The sequence below is a fragment of the Balaenoptera ricei genome, chromosome 5 (genome assembly GCF_028023285.1).
Source record: "Balaenoptera ricei isolate mBalRic1 chromosome 5, mBalRic1.hap2, whole genome shotgun sequence".
Lineage (NCBI taxonomy): Eukaryota > Metazoa > Chordata > Mammalia > Artiodactyla > Balaenopteridae > Balaenoptera > Balaenoptera ricei.
The window spans coordinates 77,362,563-77,385,669 of record NC_082643.1 but is presented as its reverse complement, the minus strand read 5'-3'; the positions used below and the strand labels follow the sequence as shown (position 1 = coordinate 77,385,669).

General features: G+C 37.9%; 1 protein-coding gene across 3 annotated transcripts in view; it reads left to right on the top strand.

Moving 5' to 3' along the window:
- The window catches only part of NSUN7 (NOP2/Sun RNA methyltransferase family member 7), a 67,201-nt gene that overhangs the window by 30,226 nt on the left and 13,868 nt on the right, over positions 1-23,107 (top strand). For 2 of the 3 annotated variants that reach the window (XM_059923155.1, XM_059923156.1), the window contains 3 exons: positions 1,630-1,773; positions 7,650-7,751; positions 9,515-9,632. In XM_059923155.1, coding sequence (XP_059779138.1) covers positions 1,630-1,773; positions 7,650-7,751; positions 9,515-9,632 — 364 coding nt within the window. The remainder of the gene's footprint in view (positions 1-1,629; positions 1,774-7,649; positions 7,752-9,514; positions 9,633-23,107) is intronic. The other variant, XM_059923157.1, reaches the window with a different exon arrangement.

The following is a 23,107-nucleotide window of genomic DNA, read 5'->3' as shown; positions in this document are numbered from 1 at the left end:
ACCAAGCAGTAGAGGAAGGGAAGTTTCTTCTTTTAGAAGCATTCCAGGTGATAAATGAAAAAGGGAAGACGGAAGTAGAATATGATTATTTTGCAACCCCTTTGCTGGTACCATACAGGCAATTTAATGGATGAATGTGATGCCACTTGTGAAGTAGTTTTGTGCTCCCCACCCACCAAGAAAAAAAAAGAACTTGAATCTAATTAAGCTCTAAAGATCCAGCTACTAACAAACTACACTTTAGGAAAGTAATTAGCAAAATCCAGACTGTGGGAAACTCTAGTAGTACAAAAAAAACATGTTTCATTAAGAAATAAATGGTAAGAAAAAATGGAGAGGGTACCTATAAACAAAAAGAAATTTAAAATAAGACATCAACTAATTGCAATGTATGTACCTTATCTAAATCCTGATTTAAACAAACTGTAAAAAAAAATTTGACAAGTGTGAGACTATTGGAAAATTTGAGCCACGATTGTATGCCATTATTATTTGATGATAATAAGGAATTACTTTTTTAAATGTATGGGGTTGTATTTTTAAAGAGGTTCTTATCTTTTAGAGATATATGGTGAAATATTTTATAGATTCAAAATAATATGGGGGAGTGGAAGTGGGTGCGGATATAGATGAAACAAGAGTGGGCATGAATGGTTCGTTGTTGAAGCACCATAACGGGTACTTGAGAATTTATTACATATTATGTCTATTTTTGACATAATATGTTTAAACTTTTACGATAAAACGTTAAAAATAGGGGAAAAAAGAAAAAGGCCCACTTGATTAAAAATTTTTTTTCAAAAGGACAGACTAGAAAGAGGGAAGAATTGATCAGACAAGAGAAGGGTTGGGTAGGGCAATTTCAAGAGCGACTCCTCAGCAGATGAGGGGAATGGGAGCCATTGCAGAAGTGAAGGGGTGGCCCTAAGATAGGGTCACAGATAGTTATAACCTGAGGGAAGGCAGACACTCTTAAATTATAAGGTTCCTGAGGACCTTTAGACTGTGCCTAAATAAAAATTATAAAATGCTAGATGAAAATATAAATGCTAATAAAATTTTTTTTCTGGGAATAATAGAATATAAAAGGGGTTAAAAAATGGGAAGGGGAGAAACCAATACTGAGCATTTGCTGTATACTAGGCACCATGCTAAGCCTAACTACTTTATCTCAATCTTCACTACAATTAGATGAGGTGTGGGCATTATTATCCCATTTTACAAATAAGGAAATTGAGGCTTAGATTAAGTCACACAGATAGTAAATAGTGAAGTTGGGAGTCAAACTTGGGTATTTCTGCCTCTAAAAGCCATTTCCCTCCACTATACCATACTGCTTTAAATGGAATCTGAAGTTCAGAATGGAAAATTTAAATTATATTTTATGTAGAAGATATTTAAACTTCAAAATCATTCTCTCAAGTAAAGGAGAAAGAACTCTATTAAGAGAATTCACGTATTAACTTTAGGATGTTATCAGAAAATAATCCTCTTTTCTGACTGCATTAAAATGACTTTTTGTGGGGTTGAGGATTTAAAAATGAACAATGATAAATAGATATAATTACATACTGCATTAAGATTTTTAATTAATATTTTTACATATATTTTCTGTGTTTTTTCTCCCAGATATTGAAATACTTCATGAGACATTTATTAACCTTGAATCAAAGGATCATAGGTTACAGAAAGTTAAAGTGATTCTGCTGCTACCTCGTTGTTCAGGACTGGGTGTTAGCAATCCAGTAGAATTTATTTTAAATGAGCATGAAGGTACTTGCTTTAACTTTTAATTTCTAAATTATTGAAATTTTAATATTTTTTAAATGAAATTATTTAAAATCATTAAGATGACATATCAGATACGTCTGATTAATGAATAACTACCATATGTAAAGCACTTAATATGGATAAAGTATTTTACATCCATTACCTCATTTAATCTTTATTATACCAGTTCTGTGAGATATGGGCAAGGGGAATATTCAAAATGTTCAATAATTAGAGTGATGTAGGCAATCAGAACAGATGCCAGTATGCTATTCTGGCATATACCAGAGCTCAAAATATAGGCATTAACATTTATCAGCATTTTATAGATAAAAAAACTGAGACTCAGAAAGATTCATTCATTTTTATAAAGTCACATAACTAGTTGGTAAGAGAGCTAGGATTCAGATTTAGATCTGCCTGACTCTAGAGTCTGTGCTCCAAGATGATCCCAATTAAATCATGATTAGACTATTTCAAACTCAAGACTTCTTTAACCCCCAGTATGTATGTTTTATGATACGAATATCTCAGATTAAATATTCTGAGAATATTTTATTTGCTTCTTTAATAAATTAAGAAATATTATTTAACATTAACATTTATTGAGCACTTATGTATAAGGCGCTGAACTAAATACTTTGCTTGGATTATTTCATCAAATCCTCACAAGAACTCAATGAATTGGTTACTCATTATTTCTCTTTTATAAATACGGAATCTGAGGCTCAAGAGAGGTTGAAGCCTCTCAGAGTCTTTTGACTAGTAAGTGTCAGAGCCTGGATTCAGACACTACTGCTCTGACTCTAGCCCTTTGAATCATGCTCTTAATCACAGTGTGTTAACTGAAATTGCTTCTTACTCTAATCCCTTGTTTATAGTGAAAGGCATAGATACGGTTAACTAGAATATTAGACAAAGAAGACATTCCACCAACATTCAGAATATGTTGAGTAACTGTTTTCTATTTCTAGCAAGGACAGAATCTAAAATGAAGAAAAAGTAATTGAGGGAAAGAAACTAATATTTATGGAGCGCAACTATGCCCCAGTCAATATCTAGGAAGTGTTCATGCATTTTAACTTAATATTCACAATAACTTTGTGAGGATAGTGTTATTTAATTATCTCTGTTTTATAAAGGGGAAAAAAAACCCCAAGATTCAGACAAAGTTAGCAAGTTGCCTGAGGTCATGTAGCTAGATTCAAAGCTGGGATTCAAATTCAGATTAGTTAGCACATTCCACTATACTACACTATAGAAAGCATTCCACTATACTACACTATAGAAAGAATTCCACTATACTACACTATAGAAAGAATTCCACTATACCGGTGGTCCCCAACCTTTTTGGCACCAGGGACTGGTTTCATGGAAGACAGTTTTTCCACGGACTGGCGGTTGGGGTGGGGGGATGGTTTCGGGATGATTCAAGCACACTACATTTTTGTGCGCTTTTTTTTTTTTTTAATTTTAAAATTTTATTTATTTATTTTTGGCTGTGTTGGGTCTTCGTTGCTGTGCACGGGCTTTCTCTAGTTGTGGCCTTGTGGTGCGCGGGCTTCTCATTGCAGTGGCTTCTCTTGTTGCGGAGCATGGGTTCAAGGCATGCAGGCTTCAGTAGTTGTGGCACACGGACACAGTAGTTTTGACTCGTGGGCTCTAGAGTGCAGGTTCAGTAGTTGTGACGCATGGGCTTAGTTGCTCCGCTTAGTTGCTTAGTTGCTCTTAGTTGCTTAGATCTTCCCGGACCAGGGCTCGAACCCGTGTCCCCTGCATTGCCAGGCTGATTCTTAACCACTCTGCCACCAGGGAAGTCCAGCAGGCGGATTCTTAACCACTGCGCCACTAAGGAAGTCCTTATTGTACACTTTATTTCTATTATTGTTACATTGTAATATATAATGAAATAATTATACAACTCACCATAATGCAGAATCAGTGGGAGCCCTGAGCTTGTTTTCCGGCAACTAGATGGTCCCATCTGGGTGTGATGGGAGACAGTGACACCCGAAGTGTGTTGCTTATGTCCAGTCTACTCCATAAGATACAGCTTAATTGTCACTTGCCACTCACTGATAGGGATTTTTTTTTTTTAACATCTTTATTGGAGTATAATTGCTTTACAATGGTGTGTTAGTTTCTGCTTTATAACAAAGTGAGTCAGTTATACATATACATATGTTCCCATATCTCTTCCCTCTTACATCTCCCTCCCTCCCACTCTCCCTATCCCACCCCTCTAGGTGGTCACAAAGCACCGAGCTGATCTCCCTGTGCTATGCGGCTGCTTCCCACTAGCTATCTGTTTTACGTTTGGTAGTGTATATATGTCCATGCCACTCTCTCACTTTGTCACAGCTTACCCTTCCGCCTCCCCTTATCCTCAAGTCCATTCTCTAGTAGGTCTGTGTCTCTATTCCGTCTTGCCTCTAGTTTCTTCGTGACCTTTTTTTTTTTTTTCCTTAGATTCCATATATATATGTTAGCATACGGTATTTATTTTTCTCTTTCTGACTTACTTCACTCTGTATGACAGACTCTAGGTCCATCCACCTCACTACAAATAACTCAATTTCGTTTCTTTTTATGGCTGAGTAATATTCCATTGTATGTATGTGCCACATCTTCTTTATCCATTCATCTGTTGATGGACACTTAGGTTGCTTCCATGTCCTGGCTATTGTAAATAGAGCTGCAATGAACATTTTGGTACATGACTTTTTTTGAATTATGGTCTTCTCAGGGTTTATGCCCAGTAGTGGGATTGCTGGGTCATATGGTAGTTCTATTTTTAGTTTTTTAAGGAACCTCCATACTGTTCTCCATAGTGGCTATATCAACTTACATTCCCACCAACAGTGCAAGAGGGTTCCCTTTTCTCCACACCCTCTCCAGCATTTATTGTTTGTAGATTTTTTGATGATGGCCATTCTGACCAGTGTGAGATGATATCTCATTGTAATTTTGATTTGCATTTCTCTAATGGTTAATGATGTTGAGCATTCTTTCATGTGTTTGTTGGCAATCTGTATAACTGATAAAGATTTGATATAAGTCTGCAAGCAATTGATTTATTATGCTCTCTGTGCAGTCAAACCTCTCTGCTGATGATGATCTGCATTTGCAGCCGCTCCCCAGTGCTAGCATCACCACCTCAGCTCCACCTCAGATCATCAGGCATTAGATTCTCATAAGGAGCGCGCAGCCTAGATCCCTCGCTTGTGCAGTTCACAGTAGGGTTCACACTCCTATGAGACTCTAATGCTGCCCCTGATCTGACAGGAGGAGGAGCTCAGGCGGTAATGTGAGTGATAGGGAGCGGCTGTAAATACCGATGAAGCTTCACTCACTCGCCCACTGCTCACCTCCTGCTGTGTGGCCCAGTTCCTAACAGGCCACGGACCACTACTGGTCCATGGCTGGGGGTTGGGGACCCCTGCACTATACCACACAATTTTTAACTGGGCTTATACTGAACTATGTGGAATTCTGTCTTGCTACAGAAAATTTCTTTCCAAGACTAACCAACTCAGATGGGAGTATGGTAGACTGAGAGAATTCCCACACTAACTTTGGGAAATGATCAAAGAAGAATTAGATTTTGAAAGAAGAGGGGAAGAAATAGCTGCAGCTACAATAAGCATTCCAGTTAAGAGAACTAGAGCTTAGAACTACTGTGAGACTCTGGCCTTCTCCTGGGTCATCTTGAAGTAGGAATGCAGAACAAAATAAACCATAGGTAAAAATCATTTAGAGGCTGGGGTGTGGGTGAAGCACAAAGGGAACTACAAATGACAAAAAGAGGGAAAGTAAAAAGTTTCCTAGGGCTTCCCTGGTGGCGCAGTGGTTAAGAATCCGCCTGCCAATGCAGGGGACACGGGTTTGAGCCCTGGTCCGGGAAGATCCCACATGCCACGGAGCAACTAAGTCCGTGCGCCACAACTACTGAGCCTGCACTCTAGAGCCTGGGAGCCACAACTCCTGAAGCCCATGTGCCTAGAGCCCGTGCTCCACAGCAAGAGAAGCCACCGCAATGAGAAGCCCACACACCGCAACAGAGAGTAGCCCCCACTCACCACAACTAGAGAAAGCCCGCGTGCAGCAACGAAGACCCAACGCAGCCAAAAATAAAATAAATAAATAAATAAATTTATTAAAAAAAAAAAAGTTTCCTAGATATTGGTAATATTTTGAAATCCTTGAAGAGATGACTGGATAAGCCAAGAAGTGGTCTTTGGCAAACCTGGAAAAAAGGAGGGTTTTGAAGGAAACTGTACTTTGATGAGGTAATAGCCAGAGCAAATAAGGAACTGCTAACCTAGTGATTATGGTAGAAATATTAGCCATAAATTTAGTGGGGATGAATCCAAAAGACTTAGATATGTGAGAAATCATGAATTAGTTTGAAAAACAATTTAACATTGAAAAACATTACAACCAATTTTAGAATGTTTATCATAAAAATTATCATATTTGAGGAATGTATGAAGTCGATCTCTGCTAACAACTTGGAATTATTTTAAAATGGGGTGAAAAAGGTAAGCTGATATGGTTTTAGAGTATAATAATGGGTAAATAGTCCTTTAAAAAGTGATGAAAGAGAAAAATGTGAAGTGTAAAACTAAATTGGGAAGAAATGGAGTTTAATTAACCTTTAGTGATATTACTGGAGTGGGGAATAGCCAAATATATGGTATAAATAATTGGCTTTCATACTGCAGGGAGTTACTGAGAGGCAGAATAAAACAGGGGTTAGAAGGTTGGTCAGATTGCCAAGCTAGAACCTGGCTCTCAACTAGTAGCTAAGTGACCTTAGACAAGTTGTTTAATGTATGCTTGAACAGTTTTTTCAATGTTAAAAGGGATAATAATGCTTCAAGGGGTTGTTGAATAAAATAATCTATATAGAGTAGTATTCAATATATCTTAGTTAATATTACTGAGAAATATGTTAAAAATAGTTTCAGAAATTTAAAGACTTACTATAAGAATTTCTTTCTTTTTATTAATTTTATTAATTTATTTTTGGCTGCATTGGGTCTTCGTTGCTGCACACGGGCCTTCTAGTTTTTTCTTCGAAAATTTCTTTCAGTAAGTTAGTGTTTTTAACTGACACTTAGTGTATCCTTTTGTGTTCTTTCTTACTCAGATCTGACTATAGCCCATCAGTTTCTACCTTGGAAAATAAATCTTTTTTCCCTCTATTAGTACCCAGACTGACTGTATTCTGTTTTTTATACCTAAATGACTTATTTTGGCTGGTTGGATGACTATATCATAAGAACTTGGAGAAAAAAGGAAAAATAATATTAAAACTATGCAAAATTACCTTTATCAATTCAGTTTTTAAGTATTTTTATAATACTGCCTATTTATTTATTTATTTTAAAAAATTTATTTTTATTCATTTATTTTTGGTTGGGTCTTCGTTGCTGTGTGCAGGCTTTCTCTAGTTTCAATGAGCGGGGGCTATTCTTCATTGCGGTGCACGGGCTTCTCATTGCAGTGGCTTCTCTTGTTGTGGAGCATGGGCTATAGGCACGTAAGCTTCAGTAGTTGTGGCATACAGGCTTCAGTAGTTGTGGCTCACGGGCTCCAGAGCACAGGCTCAGTAGTTGCGGTGCAGGGGCTTAGTTGCTCCACGGCATGTGGGATCTTCCCGGACCAGGGCTTGAACCCGTGTCCCCTGCATTGACAGGTGGATTCTTAACCACTGTGCCTCCAGGGAAGTCCCCTGCCTATTTATTTTTAATAAATATTTTCCATGAAAACTGTCATTAATAGGGAAAATGATTAAAATATTAAATAATGTGATAATAGCAATATATGAAAAACATCTAATAGTGATATATTTAAAAGCATTTATTTCCTTTTAGATACAGGTTTACTTAAAGATTTCTCTCAAGGAGGCCCGTCAGAAGATAAACTTCATATTCTTGCTCAACAGCAATATGAACAGCTAACACATGCAATGAAATGTAAGTTTGTTATCAGTGTAATCTGAAAATATGTTGTAAATCTTAGAAACATTAATACTTCATTTATCTATTATATTCAGGCAATGATGTGTGAACCATAAGTGAATTTTTCGGAACACTCAGTTCCTTCAAATAACAAAATATTTATTTTTACCAATTTAATTCTCAAAAATATATGCTTTACTATCTTTTTAAACATAGGTTAGCAAGAATAATTTACAGTTTTCTTTAATGCTGAAGTAAAATAATTACATACATACATTGTTGTACAGTTTCATCTTCTTTATTTCTTTTCTTTGGCTTCTTACTCGATGTAATTTTTCCGTTGTCATTGTACCTGCTCCTAACTCTTCTATAATCCCAATTTTAATCAAACTCTTACTTCTCTTAGTACTAAAAACAGAACAGAGAGATGCAATTACAGATAAAGCCTAGATCTCTTTAAGTCTGAGTAACAAGGCTCTTTAAGTATTTATATTATTGCTTCAACCACTGCATTTAGATTTTGAGTACCATTTAGATTTTGAGTACCAATGCCCTTCCACACATAGATATGGAAATCTAGAAGTCTCTGAGAAATTATATAAACTTTTATTAATTCAGTGCATGTTTATCAAATGCCTGCTCTGGGTCAGATATTAAGCTGGTTGTTAGGGATATGAGTGTGGATAAATCCTGACCTCCAAAGGCTCAAAGGTAAGTATAGGGCATAGATGATTTAATATATGAAGATATAGCATATGGGAAGTAGAAATAAGGCAAAATAGGAAACACAGAGTTCTGCCCCTTTAATTGATGTTATTAAAAAATATTAATTTGAATATGATAGTATGTATATGATCTATGAAATGAGTTGATTGGAAGATGAGGAAGTTGGTAAATAATGCATTTTTAAACTTCTTTCTCTGATTACTCTATTTAAAATTGCAGGATAATCTTTTGAAACTAACTGTCCTCCGTATCTGCTTTGATGTGCTCTATAGCATTTGTCACTTCCTAATGCTGTGTGTGTGTGTGTGTATTTTTTTTTTTTTTTTTTTTTTACTTGGGCTGTGCCACTGCGTGGCTTGCAGGATCTTAGTTCCCCAACCAGGGATCGAGCCTGGGCCTCTGGCAGTGAGAGCGCTGAGTCCTAACCACTGGACCACCAGGGAATTCCCTAATTTTCTTATTTATTTATGTCTTATGTCAATGAAACATAGAAAATAAGCTCCCTGGGGCAGGGATTTTTGTGTGTGTATATTGAATGGTGAGAACAATGCCTAGCACGTAGTAGGTGCTCAGTAAGTGTGAATAAGTGAGCGAGTTGCAGGTAGTAATATTACCTCATTTTACAGTTGAAGAATTGGAGAGTTAAGTAATTTTCGCAGGTTCATACAGCAGTAAGTTACAGAATTGGGATTCACGTTTAAGTCTGTCTGTTTCTAGAGTCCTTTTAACTAGTTACGTGATATGGCTTGTGGAAGAATAGCTGGAAGTGTCAAGCTTATGGTAATCTGCAGTATTTATTTGTTTGTGTTTGTAATTAGGTTGGTCACATTGATTAGATTTCCATACAATCCAGTTAGATTTACTTTATTTATTTATTGGCCACAGACTACATTACTAATACATGCTTTAAAGGGGAGCCATGCAAGCATCTATAGAAATAATTCCCATCAAAACCATGTGGTATTAGTACAGACAGACGTTTGAAAACATAACAGATTTGTTTAGGATTGTTAATGGGGTCATTATATTAATTCCATCTTCTTTAAATGTAGTTACTAGAGCTCAAGCAGTTGTTTACTGCACATGTTCAGTTTATCCAGAAGAAAATGAAGCTGTTGTTAAGAAAGCACTGGAATTTCAAGACCACGGGCCTAAAGTACAATCTTATAGGTAAGAAAGGAAGGATTCTTCTAAACACCTCAACCAAATGTTTTTGAAAGTGAAAAATTTTGATTTTCTGAGTTAGAAGTAGAAGACTTTTCAGTTCCTTTTTATTAGACTTTAATATGACCAAATAGCCTAACTTCTTACAACTTTAAAGTAGGTTCTGTAAAGCCTTTACAATGGCTTGGCATGTGCATTCTCTTGTACACTAAAAGATTCTTGTTTCTGTTGTTATTGTTAAATAAGGCTAAAGGCATTTGGGTGTTGACTTGATTGATTTCTGGATAAATTGAGTATAAACTTTATACCCTGAGTTTTAGATACATCTGTGCTTCAGTAGAAGAAAAGTAAGAGTATAAAATAACCTTAGAAAATAGAGAGAAAATTGGATGTTTATTATCTGAAAACATGTGTTTCTTAGACCCATTTAGCCTTTGGCACCCACAAAGACTAAGATAAGAATAGCTTGAATAACCATAGAAGCTTCTGGGTAAAATGCTATAATAAACTAGAGGTAGAGAAGAAAAACAGTAATACTCCATCCAAACTCTGGACATCAAGATAAGGAGTATATTTAAGATTACTATATGATACCAATTAGTTCTTCAAGACTGTGACAATTAGTAAGGTATTTTAAAATGTCTCCTATTTTTTACTTATTTCTCCTGTTCTGAACTTTTCCTGTAGTTCTTATAGTAGCATCTTAATATGTATATGGTTTGCTCTCTCCTTTTAATTTGATGTTTTTCCTTTGCCAGTTCACAGGTGGACATGTTTGTTAACCACATCCATATTTCCCTTCTTACTTTACTTCCTTATTTAGTAATTCTTGTTGGTAGCTAACAGCCAACCTTTTTTCTGCCAGCTTCTCAACACAGCATTAACTAAATCTCCATCTATTGGCAAAGAGAATTATTGCAGGTATATGACCAAAATCATTAGTGTGGATGACTCTTTATTTGTCTGTCAGGGATAAAGTTCTAAGAATGTAATACGGCAAAAATAGAGGAACATCTCCACACCCTCTCTAGCATTTATTATGTGTAGACTTTTTGATGACAGCCATTCTGACCAGTGTGAGGTGATGCTTCATTGTGGTTTTGATTTGCATTTCTGTAATAATTAGCGACATTGATCATCTTTTCATGTGCCTACTGGCCATCTGTATGTCTTCTTTGGAGAAATGTCTATTAAGGTCTTCTGCCAGTTTTTTGATTGGGTTGTTTGTTTTTTTGTTGTTAAGTTGTATGAGCTGTTTGTATATTTTGGAAATTAAGTCCTTATTGGTTGCATTGTTTGCAAATATTTTCTCCCATTCCTTAGGTTGTCCTTTCATTTTTTTAATGGTTTCCCTTGCTGTGCAAAAGCTTGTAAGTTTGATTAGGTCCCATTTGTTTATTTTTGTTTTTATTTCTATTGCCTTGGGAGACTGATCTAAGAAAATACTGCTACAATTTATGTCAGAGAATGTTTTGCCTATGTTCTCTTCTAGGAGTTTTATGGTGTCAAATCTTATATTTAGGTCTTTAAACCATTTTGAGTTTATTTTTGTGTATGGTGTGAGAGAGTGTTGTAATTTCATTGATTTACATGTAGCTGTCCAGCTTTCCCAATACCACATCAACAAGTCTTCAAGAGAGACTGTCTTTTATCCATTGTATATTCTTGCCTGTGTTGTCAAAGATTAATTGATCATAGGTTTGTGGGTTTATTTCTGGGCTGTCTGTTCTGTTCCACTGAACTATATGTCTGTTTTTGTGCCAACAGCACACTGTTTTGATTACTGTAACTCTGTAGTATAGTCTGAAGTCTGGAGGGTTATGCCTCCTGCTTTGTTCTTTTCCCTCAGGATTGCTTTGATAATTCCGGGCCTTTTGTGGTTCCATGTACATTTTAGGGTTATTTGTTCTACTTCTGTGAAAAATGTCATGGGTATTTTGATAAGGATTGCATTAAATCTGTAGATTGCTTTGAGTAGTATGGCCATTTTAAAAATATTAATTCTTCCAATCCAAGTGCATGGGATATCTTTCCATTTCTTTGAATCATCTTCAGTTTCTTTATCAAAGTTTTATAGTCTTCAGCATATAGGTGTTTACTGCCTTGATTGAGTTTATTCCTAGGTATTTTTTTTGATGCAGTTTTAAACAGGATTTTTTTTTTACTTTCTCTTTCTGAAATTTCATTGTTAGTGTAAAGAAATGCAACAAATTTCTGTATATTAATCTTGTATCCTACTACCTTGCTGAATTCATTTATTCTCATAGTTTTTGTGTGGAGACTTTAGGGTTCTCTATATAGTGTATCATGTCATCTCCAAATAGTGACAATTTTACCTCTTCCCTTCCAATTTGGATACCTTTCATTTCTTTTTCTTATCTGATTGTTGGGGCTAGGACTTCCAGTACTATGTTGAGTAGAAGTGGTGAAACTGGGCATCCTTGTCTTGTTCCTGAATTTAGTGGGAAGGCGTTCAGCTTTTCACTGTTGAGTATTATGTTGGCTGTGGGTTTGTCATAAATGGCTTTATTATGTTGAAATATGTTCCCCCTATACCCACTTCTGTGACAGTTTTTATCAAGAATGGGTGTTGAATTTTGTCAAATGCTCTTTCTGTCTATTGAGATGATCATGTGGTTTTTGTCTTTCCTTTTGTTAATGTGGTGTATCACATTGATTGATTGCGTATATTGAGCTGTCCTTGCTACCCTGGAATGATTACAGCTTGATCATGGTGTATTATCCTTTTTATGTATTGTTGGATTTTGTTTGCTAATATCTTGTTTTGAAGATTTTTGCATCTATATTCATCAGAGATATTGGCCTGTGGTTTTCATTTTTTGTAGTGTTTTTGTCTGGTTTTGGTATCAGGGTGATGGTGGCTTCAGAATGAATTCGGGAGTGTTCCCTCTTCAATTTTTTGGAATAGTTTGAGAAGGGTAGGTATAAGTTCTTTGAACATACTAACAGATACAAAGGGAGAAACTGACAATAATACAATAATAGTAGACCTTAACACCCCATTGACATCAATGGACAGATCATCCAGACAAAAAATCAGTAAGGCAACAGAGGTTCTAAATGACACAATAGATCAGTAGGACTTAATTGATATCTACAGAACACTACTTCCAAAAAAGCCAGAATACAGATTCTTTTCAAGGGCACACGGAATATTCTCTAGGATAGACCACATACTAGGTCATAAAAAAAAACCTCAACAAATTTAAAAGGATAGAAATTATTTGAAACATCTTATCTGACCACAACAGTATGAAACCAGAAATCAACCACAGAAAGAAAAACAGGAAAAGAATGAACACATGGAGACTAAACAACATGCTACTAAGAAACCAATGGGTCAACAATGAAATCAAAGAAGAAATCAGGAAATGCCTCAAGACAAATGAAAATGAAAACACAACCTTACAAAATCTATGGGATGCCCACCCACTGGTGGTTGAAGCTGGGTCCTGGGGTTAGTGCTGGACTACTGACATCAAGAGCCAGGTCCTGGAGTCTGCTTGCAGGGCCCAGACATCCCAGAGCTGATATAACATGGCTGGGGGTGAGGCAGGGAAGGGGAGCAGATCCTGACACAGTTGGGTACAGAGTCTGGGGTGTCCTGAAGCTTCTGTTGGCCTGTTAGTGGGCAGGGCCAGGGCCCAGCTGGTCCCAGGGCAGGGTCTGGCCTGGTCTGGACAGGATAGGTTTTTCAGGCTGTGGGATTGTGGTTTTCTTGCATCTGGTGTCTGCCCACGTTGGGTCAGCCTGGTCCAGAGGCTAGAGCAGGCAAGGCCCAGAGGATTCTGGGGCTGGTGCTTGCTCACTGGTGGTTGGAAATGGGCCCTGGGCCCTCTATTGGGCAGGGCCTTGTCCAGAGGCGGATACGGAGGTCTTTAGGCAGTCTGTCTGCTGATGGGTGGTGCTGTAGCCCACCCAATTAGTTGCTTGGCCTGATTTGTCCCAGCACTGGCACCTAAAGGCTGTTGGGTTGGGTGGGGCCAGGTCTTGGTGCTAATGAGCTAGAGAGAGGATTCCACAATGGTGTTTGCCAGTATTAGCATCCATGTGGTAGAAGGAACTCCCAAGAATGGCTGCCACCAGTGTCTGTGCACCCAGGGTGAGCGCAGCCGCCCCTCACCTCTCTGAGAGACTCTCCAAGACCAGCAAGTAGGTCTGGCCCAGGCTCCTATCAAATTACTGCTTTTTCCCTGGGTTCCAGAACATGTGAGCTTTTGTGTGTGCCATTTAAGAGGGAAGTCTCTATTTCTCCCAGTCCTGTGGGACTCCTGAAATTAAGTCCCACTGGCCTTCAAGGCCAAATGCCCTGGGGCCTTGTCTTCCTGGTGCCGGACCCCCAGGCTGGGGAGCCTGACATAGCGCTCATAACTGTCACTCTTGTGGGAGAACCTCTGCAATATAATTATTCTCCAATTTGTGGGTCACCCACCTGGGGTTATGGGACTTAGCTGTATTTCAAGTCTGCCCCTCCTACCTGTCTTGGGGCTCTTTCTTTATGTCTTTAGTTGTAGAAGATCTTTTCTGGTAGGTACCAGACTTTTTCATCAATGGTTGTTCTGCAAATAGTTGTGATTTTGGTGTGCTCTTGAGAGGAAGTGAGCTCAGAGTCTTCCTACTCTGCCATCTTGGCCAATCTTGGTCACTGTGGTTTTGATTTGAATTTTCCTGGGAACTAGTGATGTTGAGCTTCTTTTCATGTCCTTAGTAACCATTTATATATCTTCTTTGGACAATGTATTCAGGTTCTTTGCCCATTTAAGAACTGTATTACGGGACTTCCCTGGTGACACACTGGTTAAGAATCCGCCTGCCAAGGCCAGGGACACGAGTTTGAGCCCTGGTCCGGGAAGATCCCACATGCCGCGGAGCAACTAAGCCCGTGTGCCACAACTACTGAGCCTGTGCTCTAGAGCCCGCGAGCCACAACTACTGAGCCCACATGCCACAGCTGCTGAAGCCCACGTGCCTAGAGCCCATGCTCCGCAACAAGAGAAGCCACCGCAACAAGAAGCCTGCACACTGCAACGAAGAGTAGCCCCTGCTTGCTGCAACTAGAGAAAGCCCGCGCGCAGCAACGAAGACCCAACGCAGCCAAAAATAAATAAATAAAATAAATAAATTTATTTAAAAAAAATTTGTGTTACAGTTGGCCTTCCATGTCTGAGGGGTCCACATCTGAGGATTCAACCAACTGCAGATTGAAAATATTTGGGAAAAAATTCCAGCAATTTCCAAAAAGCAAAACTTGAATTTGCTGCAACTATTTACATAGCATTTACATTGTATTAGGTATTATGAGTAATCTAGAGATAATTTAAAGTATACAGGAGCATGTGCTTAGGTTATATGCAAATACTACACCATTTTATATAAGGTATTTGAGCATCTGTGGATCTTGGTATCCAAGGGGTGCCCTGGAACCAATCCCCCTCATACCAAGGGATGACTGTATTTGTCTTTTTTATTGTTGAGTTGTAAGACTCCCTTATATGTTCTGTATATCATACCCTTATCACATATATAACTTGCAATTATTATCTCCCATTCGTGGGCTGTCTTTTTACTTTCTTGATAATGTCCTTTGATGCATAAAAGTTTATAATTTTGAAGAAGTCCGATTTATTTGTTTTTTATTTTATTGCTTGTTCTTCAGGTATCATATCTAAGAAACTGTTATTTAATGCAAGGTCATGAAGAATTATGCCTATGTTTTCTTCCAACCATTTTGTAATCTTAGCTCTTACGTTTATGTCTGTCATCCATTTTGATTAATTTTTGTATATGTTATGAGGTAGGGGTCCAACTTCATTCCTTTGCATGTGGATATCCAGTTGTCCCAGCACCGTTTGTTGAAGAGACTATTCTTTCTACAGTGAATGGTCTTGGCACCCCTGTTGAAAATCAGTTGATCATAGATGAATGGGCTTATTTCTGGCCTCTCAATTCTGTTTCATTGATCTGTATGTCTATACTTATGCCAGGATCGTAATAAGAGATTTTTAAAATCACTAATGGATGCCTAGTTTTATCAAAAGCCTTTGCAGCATTTAATGATACAATCAAATGTTTTTTCTCATCTGACATTTTAACATGGTGGTGAATTAATGCTAAATATTTTCTAATAGTGAACAGTCTTTGAGCTTGAGGGCTAGGTACTGATAGGTTGTATTCTGTGTTTTGATTTTCTGTTACTAGTAAAGGTGGAGTATAGGGAAGATAAGCAGTGCATGAGTGGGATTGGATTGCTCTTCTAGCCTTGGTGCGCATTAAGATAATCAGTAATCACATACACCTGGCTTCTGATGGGTACTTTGCCCACTTAGTCTCTGTTGTTTCAGGATCTTTATTCTCATTGCTCTCAGTGAGCCCAGTTCTATAATGGCCTCTCCTACTGTCAGCCCTGGCCTAGGGAGGGAAGCCACCAGTGAACTTATGAGTGCTGCTAGTGCCCTCCCAGCAGCACACTCCTTGTTGCTCTGATAAAATGTGTATCTTCTGGGCCCTCCTCTCAACATAGTCCTCTGGAGAGTTCTTGAGCCCTAATAGTACATCCACTGAAGCAAGCTCACTCCTCTGAGGCTTCTAATCCTATCTTCCACTGTCTGCCATGACAGTCTGGCATTTCTCCTCACTAAATGTGAGCCATTGTGTATTAGTTTTCTATTTATGCTTAAGAAATTACCACAGATGTAGCAGTTGAAGACAGTACCTGTTAATTAACTCAGAGTTCTGTAGGTCAGTTGTCTAGATGGCATGGATGGATTCTCTGCTCAGGATGTCAGCCTGATGAATTCTTTGCTGGAGACTCTGGGGGAAAATTTGCTTCCAACCTCACTCTTGTGGTTGTGGGACTGAGGTCCTTGTTTCTTTGCTGGCTATCAATCCAAGATTGCTCTCTGCTTCTAGAGACCACATTCATTCCTTGCCACTTGCCATTCCTCCATCTTCAAGCCAACAATAATGCATCTTACTCTGCTCCTGCTTTGAATCTCTGATTTCTTCTGTCTCTAAGCTGTAGACCTGGATGGCTCCTGTGATTAGGTCAGGTCCACTGAGATAATACCCATAGCTTAAGGTTAACTAATTTGAGACCTTAATTACAGCTGCAAAATTCCTTTTTCCATGTGTATTATTTGCCTGAGCTGCCACAATAAATTATCCTAAACTTGTTGACTTGTAACAACAGAAATTTATTCTCTCACAGTTCTGGAGACCAGAAGTCCAAAATCAAGTAGTTGGCAGGGGTGATTCCCTCTAGGGCCTCTGAGAGGGAATCTATTCTGTGACTCTCTTCCAGCTTCTGGTGTTTGTTAACAATCCTTGGTGTTCCTTGGCTTGTAGCTTCATCACATCAATCTCTGCCTCCATCGTCATGTGGTCTTCTTCTCCTGTGTGTCTCTGTATATCCTCTCTTCTTGTAGGGACACCAATATTGGACCTAGGGTTTATCCTACTCCAGTATTAGCTCCTTTGCTAAGACCCTATTTCCAAATAAGGTCACATTCTGGAGTTTTGGGTGGACATGAATTTGGTGGGGGGAACACTATTGAACCCACAATAGTCCACTCTCTGGCCCCCTAAAATTGATGTCTGTTTCATACACAAAATACATTTATCTCACTCCAACATTCTCAAGTCTTCACCCATTCCAGGATCAATTCTAAATCCAAAATCTCATTTAAGTATCACCAACTCAAAAATTCCCAAATGTCATCATCTAAGTCAGGTATGGGTTGGACTCTGGGTATTAACTTATTTTATTATTCAAAGAAATGGACTGTAAGTTGGGGTTTGAAGATCATTTTGTTATGCAGGGACAATTTCTGTATGGTAACTTTACCAGTATTGATTATGGATTATTATTACTATTAGAAAAGATAACATGTATGTAGCTAAAATATATCATGGTCTATTAAATAAATATTTGTTGAATATCTACTATATACCAGGCACTCTTCTAGGTGCTAGATATATCTAACTGACAAAAATCCCAACCTTACATTGGTAAGAAATAATTATTTTCAGTGAGTATTCTTTATTTAATATATAAGTGAATTATTTATTTTGATGCTTTCTATTTGTGTAGAGAACACTGACGAATAGGCCTCAGAAATTCAGTCTGTTGGTTACAAGGTTGGTAAGAGGAGTGACTAGCTGTGTAGAACCTACACAGCTATTATATTTCAGCTTAGTTCAGCACAAACATTTTATTATGCACCACTATTGGCCAGACTCTTTGGCATGTCATTTGAGGTCATGTGTGTCTGCCCACATCCTAAGTGACCTCTACATCCTCTTACTCACTCTCTGCCTCAGCCACGTGGAAATACTTGCTGTTCCCTGAACATACATCTTCATGACACTTGTGCTTTTGTTCATGTTCTTCTCTCTGTCTAGAATCCCGTCTTTGCCTTATTGGATACCTACTTATTCTTCAAGACATAGCACCAATGCTCCTTCCTCTGTGAAGTCTTCATATTTGCTATCTCCCATGGCCACAATTAATTGTACCTTGTTCTGTACTCCTACATAATTTTGTCTCTACTTGGCTCAGCATTCTTACGTGGTCTTCTTTATATTATTGTATACCAATTAGTTTCTCCAACTAAATTGTAAACTATTTAAGAGAGCTAATATTTTATTTATGTGCTTTTCACAAAGTAGGCAAATGAGTGAATAAATATAAATTTGAAATGGTTTTAAACTTCAGAATATAACATACAAAATTATTAATAAGAGTTCCTGATACTTTAACTTTTGTGGAAAATTATTTATTCCTTTGATTAAATGTTTTATTTATAAAAGCATGAGACTATAACAATTACTGTTTATGAATGAACCATTTACTATTGAATGAAAAATTAAATATTAAATATAAAAACTAAAATTTTAGTTTAAACATATTAGTGATTAGAGATTTTTGTATTTCTGACACAAAGTCTTTGGTATGTACTATCTTGAACACCACATAAGTCATCTGTTAATCTCAAAAGTGATTGAGAAGAATAATGTAGTGATAGGCCATATTTTTATATTGTAATTGTGCAAAAAGTAACCAAAAGAAGGAAGTCGTACTTTTTGTATTCTGACATGTGGAGGTAAAGGATTTTTTTGGATTATACGTTTGTGATTACTATACATATTTACCTGTTTTGATAATGGAAGCCTTTTTATTAACATATTAGTGACTTGGGGAAGAGTTTTTAATATGTTGAAAGGTTGTTCTTGGCATAGTTGTTTAAAGATGGGAAACTTGGGAAGTATAATAAACTATGAGCTAATGTGAAATACTAGAGCTTTTATTTTATAATAGTATTGTACTGCTTTGACATTCTATTATTCTATTCTTTTTTTTATTGACGTATGGTTGACTTTACAATGTGTTAATTTCTGCTGTACAGAAAACTGATTCAGTTATACATATATATACATTCTTTTTAAAAAATATTCTTTTCTATTATGGTTTATCACAGGATATTGAATATAGTTCCCTGTGCTATACAGTAGGACCTTGTTGTTTATCCATTCTATATATAATAGCTTACATCTGCTAACCCCAGCTTCCCACTCCATCCCTCCCCCACCCCCCTTCCCTCTTGGCAACCACAAGTCTGTTCTCTATGTCTATGAGTTTGTTTCTGTTTCATAAATAGGTTCAACTGTGTCATATTTTAGATTCCACATATAAGTGGTATCATATGGTATTTGTCTTTCTCTTTCTGACTTCACTTAGCATGATAATCTCTAGCTGCAAATGGCACTATTTTGTTCTTTTATTTTTTATTTTTTGGCTGCGTTGGGTCTTCGTTGCTGCCCGCAGGCTTTCTCTAGTTGCAGTGAGTGGGGGCTACTGTTCGTTGCGGTGCGCGGGCTTCTCATTGTGGTGGCTTCTCTTGTTGTGGAGCACGGGCTCTAGGTGCGTGGGCTTCAGTAGTTGTGGCACACGGGCTCAGTAGTTGTGGCTCGCGGGCTCTAGAGTGCAGGCTCAGTAGTTGTGGCACATGGGCTTAGTTGCTCCGTGGCATGTGGGATCTTCCTGGATCAGGGCTTGGACCTGTACCCCCTGCATTGGCAGGTGGATTCTTAACCACTGCACCACCAGGGAAGTCCTATTTCGTTCTTTTTTATGGCTGAGTAGTATTCCATTGCATATATATGTACCACATCTTCTTTATCCATTCATCTGTCAGTGGACATTTACGTTGTTTCCATGTCTTGGCTATTGTGAATAGTGCTGCTCTGAACATAGGGTGCATGTATCTTTTTGAATTATAGTTTTGTCTGGATATATGCCCAGGATTGGGATTGCTGGATCATATGGTAATTCTGTTTTTAGGTTTTTTGGTTTTTTTTTTTTTGACTGCGCCACACGGCTTGTGGGATCTTAGTTCCCTGACAAGGGATCGAACCCGGGCCCTCAGCAGTGAAAGCGTGGAGTCCTAACCACTGGACCGCCAGGGAATTCCCTTCTATTTTTACTTTTTTAAGGAACCTCCATACTGTTTTCCACAGTGGCTGCACCAACTTACATTCCCACTAACAGTGTAGGAGGGTTCTCTTTTCTCCACACTCTCTCCAGCATTTGTTATTTGTAGATTTTTTTAATGATGGCTGTTCTGACCGGTGTGAGGTGGTACCTCAAGTAGTTTTGATTTGCATTTCTCTAATAATTAGAGATGTTGAGCATCTTTTCCTGTGCCTACTGGCCATCTGTATGTCTTCTTTGGAGAAATGTCTATTAAGATCTTCTGCCAATTTTTCGATTGGGTTGTTTGTTGTTTTGTTTTTGAGTTGTATGAGCTGTTTGTATATTTTGGAAATTAAGTCCTTGTTGGCTGCATTGTTTGCAAATATTTTCTCCCATTCAGTAGGTTGTCTTTTCATTTTCTTAACGGCTTCCCTTGCTGTGCAAAAGCTTGTAAGTTTGATTAGGTCCCATTTGTTTATTTTTGTTTTTATTTCTATTGCCTTGGGAGTCTGACCTAAGAAAACATTGGTACGATTTATGTCAGAGAATGTTTTGCCTATGTTCTCTTCTAGGAGTTTTATGGTGTCATGTCTTATGTTTAAGTCTTTAGACCATTTTGAGTTTATTTTTGTGCATGGTGTGAGGGTGTGTTCTAACTTTATTGATTTACATGTGGCTGTCCAACTTTCCCAGCACCACTTGCTGAAGAGACTGTCCTTTTCCCATTGTATATTCTTGCCTCCTTTGTCAAAGATTATTTACCTGTAGGTGTGTGGGTTTATTTCTGGGCTCTGTATTCTGTTCCAATGACCATATATCTGTTTTTGTGACAGTACCACACTGTTTTGATTACTGTAGCTTTGTAGTATTGTCTGAAGTCTGGGACAGTTATGCCTCCTGCTTTGTTCTTCTTTTAAAATTTTATTTATTTATTTATTTATTTATTTATTTATGGCTGTGTTGGGTTTTTGTTGCTGTGCGCAGGCTTTCTCTAGTTGTGGCGAGTGGGAGCTACTCTTCGTTGTGGTGCACGGGCTTCTCATTGCAGTGGCTTCTCTTGTTGTAGAGCACAGGCTCTAGGCACACGGGCTTCAGTAGTTGTGGCACTTGGGCTCAGTAGTTGTGGCTTGTGGGCTCTAGAGTGCAGGCTCAGTAGTTGTGGCACACGGGCTTAGTTGCTCCACGGCATGTGGGATCTTCCCAGACCAGGGATCAAACTCGTGTCCCCTGCATTGGCAGGCAGATTCTTAACCACTGTGCCACCAAGGAAGTCCCCTCCTGCTTTGTTCTTTTTCCTCAGGATTGCTTTGGCAATTCTGGGTCTTTTATGGTTCCATATAAATTTTAGAATTATTTGTTTTAGTTCTGTGTAAAATGTCATGGGTAATTTGATAGGGATCGCATTAATTCTGTAGACTGCTTTGGGTAGTATGGCCATTTTGACAATATTCTTCCAATCCAAGAGCATGGGATATCTTTGTTTCTTTGAATCATCTTTAATTTTCTTTATTAATGTTTTATAGTTCTCAGCATATAAGTCTTTCATCTCCTTGGTCAAGTTTATTCCTATTTTATTTTTTTGGTGTGATTGTAAAAGGTATTGTTGTTTTACATTCCCTTTCTGATATTTCATTGTTAGTGTAAAGAAATGCAACTGATTTCTGTATATTAATCTTGTATCCTGCTACCTTGCTGAATTCATTTATCAGTTCTAGTAGTTTTTGTGTGGAGTCTTTAGGGTTTTCTATATATAGTATCATGTTATCTGCATATAACAGTTTTACTTCTTCGCTTCCAATTTGGATACCTTTCATTTCTTTTTCTTGTCTGATTGCTGGGGCTAGAACTTCCAATACTATGTTGAGTAGAAGTGGTGAGAGTGGGCATCCTTGTCTTGTTCCAGATTTTAGTGGGAAGTCTTTCAGTTTTTCACCATTGAGTATTCTGTTGGCTGTGGGTTTGTCATAATTTTGCTATTATGTTGAGATACGTTCCCTCTATACCCACTTTGGTAAGAGTTTTTATCATGAATGGATGTTCAATTTTGTCAAATGCTTTTTCTGCATCTATTGAGATGATCATGTGGTTTCTGTCTTTTATTTTGTTTGTGTGGTGTATTATATTGATTGAATTGCATTTGTTGAACCATCCTTATGAACTTGGGATGAATCCCACTTGGTCGTGGTGTTGGATCTTTTTTATGTGTATTGGACTCGGGTTGCTAGTATTTTGTTGAGAATTTTTGCATCTATATTCATCAAAGATTTTGGCCTCTAATTTTCTTATTTGGTGGTATCTTTGTCTGGTTTTGGTATCAGGGTGATGGTGGCTTCATAGAATGTCTTTGGGAGTGTTCCCTCCTCTTCAATCATTTGGAAGAGTTTGAGAAGGATCAGTAAAAGTTCTTCTTTGTATGTTTGGTAGAATTTGCCTGTGAAGCCATCTGGTCCTGGACTTTTGTTTGTAGAGGGTTTTAAAATTACAGGTTCTATTTCACTTCTAGTGATCAGTCTGTTCAAATTATCTGTTTCTTCTTGATTCAATTTTAGTGGGCTCTGTGTTTCTAAAATCTTGTCCATTTCTTCTAGGTTGTTGAATTTGTTGGCATATAATTTTCATAGTATTCTCTGACCGTTTTTTTTTCTTTTTTGTATTTCTGTGGTATCAGTTGAGATTTCTTCTTTTTCTTTTTTTTAAAATAAATTTATTTATTTTTATTTTGTTATTTATTTTTGGCTGTGTTGGGTCTTCGTTGCTGCGTGAGGACCTTCTCTAGTTGCGGCAAGCAGGGGCCACTCTTTGTTGCGGTGCATGGGCTTCTCATTGTGGTGGCTTCTCTTGTTGCGGAGCATGGGCTCTAGGCATGCGGGCTTCAGTAGTTGTGGCTCGCAGGCTGTAGAGCGCAGGCTCAGTAGTTGTGGCGCATGGGCTTAGTTGCTCCGTGGCAAGTGGGATCTTCCCAGACCAGGGATCGAACTCATGCCCCCTG